Source organism: Colobus angolensis, unplaced genomic scaffold (genome assembly GCF_000951035.1).
Source record: "Colobus angolensis palliatus isolate OR3802 unplaced genomic scaffold, Cang.pa_1.0 Scaffold266, whole genome shotgun sequence".
Classification (NCBI taxonomy): Eukaryota; Metazoa; Chordata; class Mammalia; order Primates; family Cercopithecidae; genus Colobus; species Colobus angolensis.
Window position 1 is genome coordinate 4178825 of NW_012115888.1, and position 13512 is coordinate 4192336.

The 13512-nt window shown below is 40.3% G+C and overlaps 1 protein-coding gene across 2 annotated transcripts in view; it reads right to left on the bottom strand.

Moving 5' to 3' along the window:
* Nucleotides 1-13512, bottom strand: part of FBXL7 (F-box and leucine-rich repeat protein 7) — a 446617-nt gene that overhangs the window by 318174 nt on the left and 114931 nt on the right. For both annotated transcript variants that reach the window (XM_011947457.1, XM_011947459.1), the window contains exon 2: nucleotides 9874-9963. In XM_011947457.1, the coding sequence (XP_011802847.1) occupies nucleotides 9874-9963 (90 nt within the window). The remainder of the gene's footprint in view (nucleotides 1-9873; nucleotides 9964-13512) is intronic.

The window sequence follows — 13512 nt, forward strand, 5'->3', positions numbered from 1 at the left end:
GCAAACTAGGTGAAAGAAATAAACATAGAATTATTTTGGACATGGAATTAAAATATTAAATACCTAAAACTGTCTCTCTCTAAAATCTGCATAAAGGCACTGAGAGCTCTGGACATCTCGATTAAATATTACTTTACAGTTTCCTTAAGTGCATGGCATACATACACACACACACACACACACACACAACTAATTTTCTTCTAAGACTATCATATTCTGGCCATTCTGGATGACGCATTTTGGAAGATAATTCCCTCAAGAAATTAAACTTATTACTTGCATCTGAAATAGTATTTAGCATTTTATTGTACGTTTGTAGGCTTACATACCAATTTTCTGGACACTGAGATGATGAGCTTTCCACTGCTTAAAAGATTCTTGGATGCAAATTTGACTTCTTTATTAAATTGGACACACCGAAACATTAACATGCTCAAATCACCAGATGTAAGTGGTGCAGTTTTTCAAAAGTTACCTAACTCATAATTGGGCAGTAGCTTAAACAATAAAAGAAACTTGGTCATGAAGCAGTGAATTGCTCATTGAATCACCAAAACACATTAAGCTTCAAAGGCTAAAGTCTTGCAAAGCTTTCCTAAATGATCCTGAGAATTCCAAAGATAGTTAAGTTTAAAAGGTAATTTTTAAAGACGAAAACAAACCTTTATAATAATCAGTCATCACCTTCCTCTTACACAAACTAAAAGCTCATAATACCACATTTCTGACTTCAGAATATCTTCCTCTCCTTAAGGCCCCCCATGCAATAGTTATCATTTTAGAACTATTTTTTAAGAGATTTCTTCAGCATCATTTTCTTTCTCTCATTCTTTGCTTTTTATTCCTATTCCTGTGTTACATGTTTTTACTCTTTTTTTTTTTTGGTGTCATAGATTGAATTTCATTCTATTGTAATAGACAGCTTCAAGGTATATTTCCAGTCTCCTAAGGTACCTGCTGAAATTAGTATCTTCCACTTTCATATATTTCCAATTAAAGAAAAATTCCATGGCTCAGGTGGGTTTTTGTTTTGGTTTGGTTTTTGTTTGTTTGTCTGGTTGGCTGGTTGGTTTTCCTGAGACAAGAGTCTCACTCCATCACCCAGGTGTGAGGTGCTGGTGTGCAGTGGTGCGATGTTGGCTCACTGCAATCTCTGCCTCCTGGGTTCAAGGGATTCTGGGGCCTCAGCCACCTGAATAGCTGAAATTACAGACCCACACCACCACACTCAGCTAATTTTTTGTATTTTTAGTCAAGACAGGGTTTCACCATGTTGGCCAAGCTGGTCTCAAACTCCTGACCTCAAGTGATCTGCCCACCTTGGCTTCCAAAATTACAGGTGTGAGTCACTGTGCCCAGCCCATGGCTCGGGTTTTTCAAAGGGAAAATCAGTAAAATAACTATTCAGTAATTTTTTATTACATATACTTTAGATCCTATATAAATAAATATTAATTTTACTAAGTCTGACTGCCATATGTTAAGAGTACAGTTCTGGTAACCTGCAGACTAAACTTCAACAGTTCAAGTATAAAGGCAGCTTAGAATACTGTTTGCCTTCCATAACTGTCTTAGTCCATTTTGTTTTGCTATAACAGAATGTCTAAGGCTGGGTAATTTATAAAGAAAAGAGACTTATTGGGCTCATAATTCTGGTCACCAAAAAGTCCAAAATTGAATGGCAGCTGTATCTGGTGAGGACCTCTGGATATTTCAACTCATGGGAGAAAACAGGAGGGGAGGGGGCATGTGCAAAGACATTACGTGGCAAGAGAGGACACAAGAGAGAGAGATCAAGAAGCCAGATTCTTTTTAATGCTTTTCTCGTTTAGGAAAAAAAAAAAAAAAAAATACATGTAGCTCGCTGCCAGAACTCATTTAATTTTACATAAACACGTTCTTTGAGGCTGACGCAAATCTGACTGATTTTCAATGTGAAAATAAAATATAAAAACTGTTCTTTATTTCTACACAAAACTAACATCAGAAACATCTGAATCATCAGAATCATCTATTTCAGAAAAACTGAATTCATCAGATGAATCTTTGGCCAACAACTGCTCAAAAACGATGTTCACTTCACGTGTAGGAATGCTACATTTTCTAGGATTTAACACTTTCGGCAATCAAGAATTACTATATTTTGTAAATGTAAATACCATTACTAAAAACAGAATCCTGTAAATAGAATGTTACCTTTTGTTTCCAAAGTCAATACACTAGAGTGGTGCGAAAATAATAATAAAAGCAAAAGCTATTTTGTGGCAAAGTTATCTTGGGGTAAACGCTACAGAAACAAAGGTAGGCAAGTATTCTCAGGACAAATGGGAAAACAGTTAAAATATCTGTTCTCATGGGAACTAATCCATTTTCAAGAGAACTCACTCCTGAGAGAGGGCATGAACGTAATCATGAGGGATCTGCCCCAGGACCCAAATACAGCCCATTAGGCCCCACCTCTCAACACTGCCATATTGGAGGCCAAATTTCAACATGAGTTTTCGTGGGGACAAACCATATCCAAACCATAGCAATAACTAAGGATTTAAAGTCAATTTCTAGACACTATATGAATCACAAAGGTATTTGCATATATAATACTGACAAGCTAAACACAATTATGAGTTGAAATTGGAAAACACACTTCTCCTAAGTACATTCAAAATATACTTTGATAGGAACTTATAAAAAGGATTAGCATGAAATTCACAGTAGTTTTGCTGACAATGACAGAATAAGCATTAAGTACACATCTTACATCTATGAGGCTCATAGTCTTGAGCCCTGATATAATCTTTGCCACTTAAGCCCAACTGGTCCTTTCTGAGTTTCCCTGTTTTATCTGCAAAATGAAAACATTTATGCCTTCTTCTCAAGAGAAGTGTAATGTTGAAACAATATTGAATGCAATAATAATGCTCACAAAAGCCTGCAATAATAATTGTCCCAAAAACGTTTGTTGAATTTGTTGTAGAGTTTAAAAAGGCTTTTTGGGAAACAGAATTCAACTACAGTTAAAAGAAGCATCACTTTTACTTTCCTAGAAGATTCATGTAAATTTTGTTGGAAGAGTATATTCAAGAAGAAGTAGAAAGAAGACAATATAAAGATATAAGGACAATAGAACGAAAGCAAAGCCAGATATCTGGGCATTTTCAAAATAATCCTACTTAGAATTGATCGAATTTGGGCACTGAAAGCATGAGAACTCATGACTTCAAATTAGTGATTCTAGATTCCATGGAACAAATATCACCATAAATTCTTTAGAAATCAAATAATTTCATAAGCCTCCAATGACACATTTAAAGTGACTTTCTTGCAAGGACTTAGACAATATATCACAAAGCAGTATTAACTGAATCTACTGAAAGGCTATTATAAAATCATGAGTTGACTTTAACATAAGTGTTTCCAACCCTAGGTAACCAGCTAATCTACTCAAAAAAGTTAAGAACCTTTTACCTATGGAGCAGATCCTTTCCTCCTACTGGGAATAATGATCTTGGGCCAAAGGATTTGGGCTTAATAACCTCTCTCAAACTATTCTGAATAGCCTGTATCAGCTCTGCAACCAGCTCAGAACAGACAGCTAGAACTCAGGCAGACAAAAGATAATTAAATAGTGAAGGTTATGTTTTTTCTAATTTGATCAAAGCAATGCTGCATCAAACTCCTGCCTGACCAGTTATTAGGTGTGTAATCATAAGCAAACCATTGCTGGGCATGCTGGCTCATGCCTGTAATCCCAGCACTTTAGGAGGCCAAAGCAGGGGCATCACTTGAGGGCATGAGTTCAAGATCAGCCTAGCCAACATAGCAAAACCCCATATCTACTAAAAATATAAAAATTAGCAGGGCACAGTGGCACATGCCTGTAGTCCCAACTACTAGGGAGGTTGAAGCAGGAGAATCACTTGAACCCAACAGGCAGAGGTTGCAGTAAGCCGAGATCATGCCACTGCACCCCAGCCTGGATGACAGAGTGAGACTCCATCTCAAAAAATAAAAGGAAAACAAACAAATCCCTTCATTTCTCTGTGCTACAGGTATTTGTAAAAATGAGTGTATTGGATCTGAAAATTGACAAGGCCCTTTGTAACTTTGAAAATCCTTTGGCTGCATGGTTGTCTGGTTTGATAATCAATGTGCAGAACCAAGCTATCATATGAATAACCCCTGCTGTCAATGGGTTCAATATTTGAATTTGTGTCCTGTTTAAAGAGCAGCTGGCTGAAGCCGACTCTTCATCAGCCAATCAAATTTGACCTTTAAACTGACAGCTTTGCCTTCCCCCAACTCCAGAAAAGACTGAGCCACCCGCCTGTAGAGCCATAGGCTCATGCCTTTCAGTTCTATGAAAGAAACTGAGGCTCAGCTTGCTATTTTCAGGAAGCTTCTTCCTAATTAACCTAATCCAACTGATTCTACCCAACGAGCTCTGCTGTGTGCTCTATTCCAACCATGGGCTGGATGTGACTTTCATAACTGAAGGTCAGAGGCCCCTCTTTCCAGTATAGGAGAGAATACCCCATGAATGAGAAAGACTGAAAAATACAAAAGAGAAAGAATAGTAACACAACTGGAAAGAATTAAGCTGTGTCTTACAATGTTGGAATGTAGATTATGTTGGGAAAAATGGAAAATTTCCAGCCTTCTATACTTGAACCCAACCCCCGCCCCCCATAGTGTCAGGAAATTAGAAAGTTAAACTGTCACAGGAAATACAATAGGCTGTAAAGAACATCTACACCACTTATCAGGGAGAAAGCCCTGCTGGCTGCCAATTCTTTACAAGGGCTGTGGCTTTAGAGTCTCAAAATTAAGATGCCCTGAACTTTGGCATGAGACTTTGGAATGGAACACTCCCAGTGGATCAAAAATGCCATGCTCTCATGAATTAAAACCAAAATGTGCCCACTGTGCCTAGGGGAACAGCCTTACAACCCAGAGTGGATTAGTTAGAATACCGGACAGACAGGAAGATCATAAGTCGTTAGCAAAGAAACAGACTTACTGGAGTGGATAAATTCGATGTCTTTACCATTAGGGTTGGGTGCTAGAACACATAAAATCGGAGTTGAGGAGACAGACTATGCAGGAAAAGCCAAGAAAAAAAACACAAAATCAATGTTTGGGAAACCCATGACTCTACAATCTCACATTTCTTCCAGAACTTTCCAGGAAATAATTTACTATGATGAGTCAGTTCTAACCAGGCACCACGTGCCGGGCTGGGAACACTAGTCCAGGAACTCACTATGAGTTTCAGGCCAGCTCTGCCCCAGATCTGGAGCATCTGAGAAGTTTTGGGGCCAGCGTGCAACCCTGCTCTGTGCACCAGCCAAACCTCCCCTCGGAATGGGACTGCTAGCCTGATCTCTCCCCAAAGTTGCAAGAAGCATTTTCAAAGAACAGTTTCTGGGCCAGGCGCAGTAGTTCACGCCTGTAATAACAGCACTTTGGGAGGCCAAGGCGGCCGAATCACCTAAGGTCAGGAGTTCGAGAGCAGCCTGGCTAATGTGGTGAAACTCCATTTCTACTAAAAATACAAAAAATTAGCTGGGCGTGGTGGTGTGCATCTGTAATCCCAGCTACTTGGGAGGCTGAGGAAGGAGAATCACTTGAACCTGGGAGGAGGTGGTTGCAGTCAGCCAAGATCACGCCATTGCACTCCAGCTTGGGCAATAAGAGTGAAACTCTGTCTCAAAAAAAAAAAAAAAGAAAAATAAAAAAGAATAGTTTGTGATGACTCAGATATAAGTCTAAAGATCATGCAGAAGTGGTACCTGCTCCAACACTCTTTTTTAAGAGTGCTTTTTAATTCAATGCTTTTTACTAAATTTACTGAGGTGTGCTGCTATCATCACTATCCAATTTCAGAACATTGTCATCTCCCCAGTAAGATTCTTCCTGTCCATTTACAGTTAATTCCCATTCCCAGTTGCAGCTGAGGTAAAGTGCAGGTTATATGAGGGCCCTCTGTTTCCTCTATCCCCACGTCCTCACTTTATTTACCAGCACAATTGCATGGAGTAGTTGGTTAGCTATGTGTTTCCTACTACGTGACAACACCTGTGTGGTTAGCTACCATGTAGATGTCAGATACAAATGCACACACACACACATCACCAACCAGGGAAGCAATGTGAACCCTCCCTATCTATCCCATCAGGGAAAAGGCCAACACTTCTGTAAAATGCTTCCAACCTGGCTATTGCAGGTATAGCCATGGTTTTCAAAGACTGCAGGAAAACTGAATATTATCCTTTATAATACATGTCATTTTAAAAAATCAATACCATTCAGACCTTTAAACTAAGAATCTTGCCTGTGCTCCCTGAAGGTGATATTGGTGAATCCAGAGGTGAAAAATCATGAGAACATCAAGGAATTGAAGAAAATAACCATAATCAACTGGCTCCTGGAAAGCCAATTACATCCAATATTTTCTTAACATCAAAGGTTAAACATAGTTCTGGAAAACAGTGGGAAGAGAATCCAAGAAGCAGTTTTAGCTTGGCTCCTCTGCAGTCTTGTTACAGTTAGTTAGGCAGGCATGAGCAGGGCAGGAGAAGGCTTCCCACCCCACCCCAACTAGCAATGTCAGTGATGGTTTGGCCTAGTCTTTTTAAAAAGTTTAATTCCACAACCAGAGAGAGACAAGCTCCTGATGGCCCACACCTGTTAATATTAGAAGTTGTTAACTGAATGCAGACTCCAGGGAGAAACCGCTTCCTGGGCATGTATATTAAGAGACAAAAATGGCAAAGTATGATCTTCCGGGTACACTCCACCGGAAAAAGGAAGAAATCCTCAGATGGGCATGGACATGCATACAACTCCCTATACACACTGAACGTGCTCAGTTCCCAAGGGTAAGGAAGGCTCTGCACATGCGGGAAGACCACCCTAAGGGAAAAACCATGGGAAAGAGGTGAGCTTATAACAGTCCCAGGATTCCCATTAAACGGGGCACACGACCTTCTCTCTTTAACCTTCAGGTGCCCACTTGAGTCTCTTCCAAGCACACCTTCTTTCTTTTCTTTTCTAAGGCTTTTATAAATAAACTTCCATTCCTGCTCTGAAACATGCTTCAGTTTCTTTTTCTGTTTTATGTCCCTCAGTCGAATTCTTTCTTCTGGGGAGGCAAGGACTGAAGTTGCTATAGACCCATCTGGATAGATCGCCGGTAATCTGGGGTAACTCAGATCTCTTCCAGTGCTAAGAGTCTGAGGGAGAAGTCGGTGTCTGCCTTCTGCTTCTTCCTCAGTGGTTTCCTAGGTGTTTCCCAGTGAGAAGAAACTTATGCACCATAGTTGAGATCCACCCTCTGGAGGTCAGAGAATGCTGCCCTAATGACTCATCGTGAACGGTCTCCTCCTGGGACTCTGTCTCCTGTGCGTGGAGGAAATTAGCACTGGCTACTCTAGATCCGTATTGAAAAAGCAGCCTGATGAGAGGAAACTAATCATACCTGCAAATATCCCTGAAATACATTTTAACGTAATGTGTGCCCACATCTATTCTATTTTTTTAATATTTTAAGTTTAAATTGATTTAAAAAAACTACAGCAAAAAGGATTCAGACACACAAATAGCAGAACTTAATACTTTCTTTATAAATTTTTCAGTTATGCAAGGGAATGGGCAGCATTTTTCATGAGGACAAGGCTCTTCTACTTAAAAGCTAGAAGGAAATTCCTCACTAATTTAGCCCAGTTGCTTAAAACTCTGTCCCATATGAACATAACATTTTCCTATTTTTCTCTCCTGATTCTACCCTCAGAATAACACAAAATACACTGTGACAAAATATATACAACATTGGCTGGGTCTGCACCTCCTCATAAGGGAAACGCACAAGAAAATGAAAATTTAAAGTCCCTACAGACTTTTTCCCCCTTTGGAAGCATAAAAAGCAGACACTGTTAAATGCATGAGGTCCCACAATACCCTCCCGCAACCCCTGCAACACAGCTCATATAGTTTTGTATTTTCTATATTTGAAAAGGAGAAAAAATAAGAGAGCTTTAAAAACAGATTATTTAACCTGCTTTTAACTTTCTATTTGGATAGCCATTCAAATTAGACAAATTATGGGGACAAGAGTGACTGTAAAATAATGGCAGAAAACATTGATAATCTTGCAAAACAGATTTCTGACTAGAGAGGATTGCACTATATGAAACTGAAATGATTTCCACTATGGCTCCTAAGAATGAAAGCTTCAAAAGTAAATGTGAGGTAGGGTGCGATGGCTCACGCCTGTAATTCCAGCACTTTGGGAGGCTGAGGTGGGTGGATCACCTGAAGTCAGAAGTTTGAGACCAGCCTGGCCAACATGGTAAAACTCCATCTCTACTAAAAGTACAAAAATTAGCTGGGTATGGTGGCAGGTGCCTGTAGGCAGGAGAATCGCTTGAACCCGGGAGGCAGAGGTTGCAGTGAGCCAAGATCGTGCCACGGCACTCCACTCCAGCCTGGGTGAAAGAGCAAGACTCCGTCTCAATAAATAAATAAATAAACGTCTAGAATCAGTTAATGAGATTTGTACATTACCTTAACTGAATTTCATTAATGATGTAATGCCCATACCTGAATTAACAGGCAAAAAATTAAAACTGGATTGCTACCTGGTGCTTCCATACACTGAAGAGAACACTCCAATCTGCCAGCCTTACGATGTTGGGGAAACGCATCAAACAGTGCTAAGGTTTTAAGTACGGAGAATATAATCCAGTTATAAAAGCTATTAGCCCAGAGAAGTTAATCCTTTGCTACTTGAAGCACACTAAGACAAAACATATCAAAGAGAAGACATACACCAGCAAATGTAAGCCACATACAATTACAATACATAAATCATAATGCAGATAGAAATCATGGATCTCAGATGGCCAATGTCAGCCCATGGGTACGTGCCCAATATTACGACCAACAGAAATTAAATCTCTGAAACAAAAAACTACAAGTGTGCATCCACAACATCCCACACACTTTAGGAAAACAGGCACTACACAATGTCATGAAAATTAGCTGACAGCTCAAGGTCTCTCATTATCAATGGCATGGATGTTTAAACTGGACTTTCATCTGACAATTAGTTTAGCAAGAACTCATTTTCAGACAGAAAGTCATTTAATCATGTTTACCATTAAATCAAAAGAGCCGATTCTATAATTGGGTCAACTTTCCACTAAATAATTACCATAGAAACAATTAATTCCACACGCAAACAAGTAAGTAGTAACTCCAAAGCTTCCATATTGAAAAGCAGTGGAATTCTAACATGTATTACCACATACAAATTCTTATCAAGAATATCACTGCGACCAGTCTTTGTCCTGACAGGGAGGACCTCTTATATATTCTTTAAATAATAATAATCAAGAAACTTCCTTTTTTCCTACTCCCAAATGTTGGAGATTAACTCAAGTTCTACAAATAACATGACTATGGTAACCCACTGTCCAAATCTCGAATTCCAGGTGTGCCTATTTTGAAAGCTCCTCTAGGAATATTCAACTGCAGCACAAGGATTTTAAAATAATACCATTTTTTATACTGAAAGACAAGGTATATGATATTGTAAAGCCTTCCCCTAATTCAGCCTATTCCATTTTCACAAAACAACAACATTTGCCTTATAATTGAGGCACTTGAATCTCACCAAATCAATTTTCATGAACATAACTGCAGTGCAACAACAGCAACAAAAAAACTTAGGAGACTCTGAACATTCTAATTTTTAAGGATCTCATATGCTCCCACTCAGGAGAATAGAACTAATGCTCCCACACTTTATTTCTCTTCCAAAAATAGCCAGCCCTGTGAAGAAAAAAAGAGAGATAATGAAGACCAGCTGCCTACCTTCGCTGGTAGCCACATTCTTCTGGGCTTTGGTGGGTGTGTGATCTGTACTTGAACTCACGTCAGATGAGATGCTCGAGCTGCCTTTGCCTGGAAGAAACAGGAATGAGCAGCTTTTGAGATTTGTAATTTCAGACCTGGACCATGCCTTCTACACGGTCCCACACCAAGCCATATCACTAATTTCCAAGAAAGCAGCTATAATACAAAGAATGGAGTTTATTAAGTTTTTTTGCCTTATGCATTAAATAGCTTTTGGGAAATATGATTCATGTTATAGTAGAAGTAAAGTCCTCTTATAATATAGCTTGACTATAAACTCAGACAAGATTATAAAACATAGTCAAATATGATAACATAATCTCTTTTTGGCATAGATGTGAATAAGAAAGTACATGTGGGGAACACATCTCCTGCATTAATTTTTTATTTGCAGCTATAAATTATGCATTTTTCAATAAAGGAAACAAGCAAAGAATAAGGCATAATCAGAGGAGCAAGAGCCTGCTAACTCCAAATAGCTGCATCACATCAAAAAACGAATTCCCTGCTTAATAGGTCCTGCTTCAAAAACAAAACACAACAAAAATTTTTTCTAACACAGAGGTTCTCAACTGGAGATGATTTTTCGTTCAAGGGGACATTTAGCAATATCTGATATCATTTTTGGTTGTCACAAATGAGCGGAAGGTGCTACTAGCATCTAGTGGGTAGAGGCCAAGCATGTTGCTAAACATCTTAGAATGCACAGGGCGGTCCCCACAAGAAAGAATTATCCATCCCAAATCTCAATAGTACCAAGGGGGAGAAGCCCTGGTCTAAATAATCTTAGCTCAAGGCTGAGTTCCCTTCTAACCTTTAATATAGTCATATACATTAATATTACTAAACATTCTTCAAATATCACATGAAACATTCTTCAAATATCACATGAAAGTCTGTAAATATGAACCACACTTTATGGAGAAACCTACTGACTGTGGTGGGAAGATTCCTAAGACGCCCTCACGGTATCCAGGTCCACATCATCTCCTCCGCCTTGAGAGTGGGCTGAACCTGTGACTGGCCTCTAACCAATAGGCTGTGGTGAAGGTAAGGCATTTTGCAGATGTAAAGTCCCTAAGAAGTTAACTGAATTAATGACAAGGGAGATTATTCTGGGTGGGCCTGACCTAATTAGGTGAATACTTTAAAAGACGGCCTGGAGGAGACAGACCCTTCCTGCTGTCTTCAAAGCAGCAAGCTCCCCTGTCAGTTCTACAGCGACAAGAAAATGAGTTCTGGCAACAACCAAGTGAGCACTGAAGAGGACTGTGAGCATCAGAGGACAGCTCAGCCCTGGCCAGTGGCTTCACTGCAGCACCGTGAGACCCAAACAAAAGATCCAGCTAATGCAGGTTCAGAACTCTGATTCCAGGAAACTGTGGAATAATAAATGCTCCTATGTTAAGCTGCTAAGTTTGTGGTAATGTTTTTATTCAGCAATAGAAAGCTATTGCTGGATGGGCACGGTGGCTCGCGCCTGTAATCCCAGCACTTTGGGAGGCTGAAGTGTGTGGATCACTTGAGGTCAAAAGTTCAAAACTAGCCTGGCCAACATTGTGAAACCCCATCTCTACTAAAAATAGAAAAATTAGCTGGGCGTGGGGGCACATGCCTGTAATCCTAGCTACTCGGGAGTCTGCGGCAGGAGAATCGCTTGAACCCGGGAGGCGGAGATTGCAGTGAGCCAAGATTGTGCCATTGCACTCCAGCCTGGACAACAGAGTGAGAGCCCGTCTCAAAACCAAACCAAACCAAAACAAAAGAAAGCTATCGCTAATGACCAACTAGTTATATCACAGATGAATTCTTTTTGCTCCACAAATGATGATCAAAACTCTTACGTGCAGCTGAGAAACATCATTTTCCAATAGTCTTTTCTTCCCCGTGGTAAATGCAATGAACTGAATGTTTATGCCCTTCCAGAATTCACATGATGAAATCCTAACGCCCAAGGTGATGGCATAAGGAGGCGGGGCCTTTGGGAAGTGGTTAGGTCATGAGGACTCTGCTTAGTGCCCTTATGAGACATCCCACAGAGCTTCCTTGCTTTCTGCCACATGAGGACACAGTAGAAGACTGTTTTTTTTTTTTTTTTTTTTTTTTTTGAGACGGAGTCTTGCTGTGTTGCCCAGGCTGGAGTGCAGTGGCCGGATCTCAGCTCACTGCAAGCTCCACCTCCTGGGTTTACGCCATTCTCCTGCCTCAGCCTCCCGAGTAGCTGGGACTACAGGCGCCCACCATCTCGCCCGGCTAGTTTTTTTTTTGTATTTTTTAGTAGAGACGGGGTTTCACTGTGTTGGCCGGGATGGTCTCGATCTCCTGACCTCGTGATCCGCCCGTCTCGGCCTCCCAAAGTGCTGGGATTACAGGCTTGAGCCACCGCGCCCGGCCAGAAGACTGTTTATAAAGCAGGAAGTGCATCCTCACCAGACACTAAATCTGCCGGCACCTTGATCTATGACTTATCTCCAGAACTGTGAGAAATACATTTCTGTTGTTTATAAGCCTCCTAGTCTATGGTGTTTGGTCATAGCAGCCCAAATGGACTAAGACAGTACAGAACTCTAGTTAAGTAGCATAAGCTTACAGTCTAAATTCATACAGAGTAGAACTCCTCAGACTTTGGAGTTTTGTTTGCTTATGATGACAGTCACAGAACAATCCAGGCTGATGGTTAATATCACTTGAGGAGGGAATGGCTCAGGTGATATTACTGGTGGGAGTATCAGGGAACTTAGAAACATGGCCATCATTTCCTCTCACTATCGTCCATTGCTCATTGGGACTTAGGCTCTGAACAAATCTGTTATTCCCTTTGTCCCCACCCCTTCCACAACCTCTACCCTCAGAATTAACCAAAACAATGCAGTAATTGTCCATTTGTTTTTGCCTAACCAGCCTTTGTGGTCTGGCACCTGTGGCCATCTATCTGCCATGGTTCATCTTTGGAAGTTGGTTGATATGGCAGACTGGGCACCTAGTTAGAAGTATGTCCACCTGGTCCACCTGGCCTCTGACCCCAGTCTACCACTCTCTTACTTTCTGACCTTTGACATTCACTTCTCCCCCTGCAGCCTCAGTGTCCATATCTGGTAGGGGAAACTGCTGGAAAACCAATTCCTAGCAGCTCAATCTATAATTCTTTGAGTTCATTACTTCACTCCTCAAACCTCTATAATCCAAACCACTCCATTTAATAAGGCAAATAACATTATTGTGCAACATCAATACGTAGACTTAAATTATTTTTATGATATTGTTGCTTAGTGATGTGCAAATGGAAAACCAGAAATAAACTCCATATGCTCTAGCTCTGACTCAACAATAAAACTAAAACAAAATAACAAATTAAATGTAAAAACAATAAAATCCGTAACATTCAAATTAACGGCATTAGTTTAACACGATGGATGATGTTATTTTGCTGAGATTAAACTGTCGTTCAAAATTTAAATACAGTACTCGCTGCTAAAGCCAATGTTCTCTTGGTTTTGGCATGCACGTGCCCACTCCAGGCTGCGTGAGGACTCACTTGCATATCACTTTCCTCAACTCAGGGAACCCTTCCCTCCTACAAACAGATGGCATCGGGTG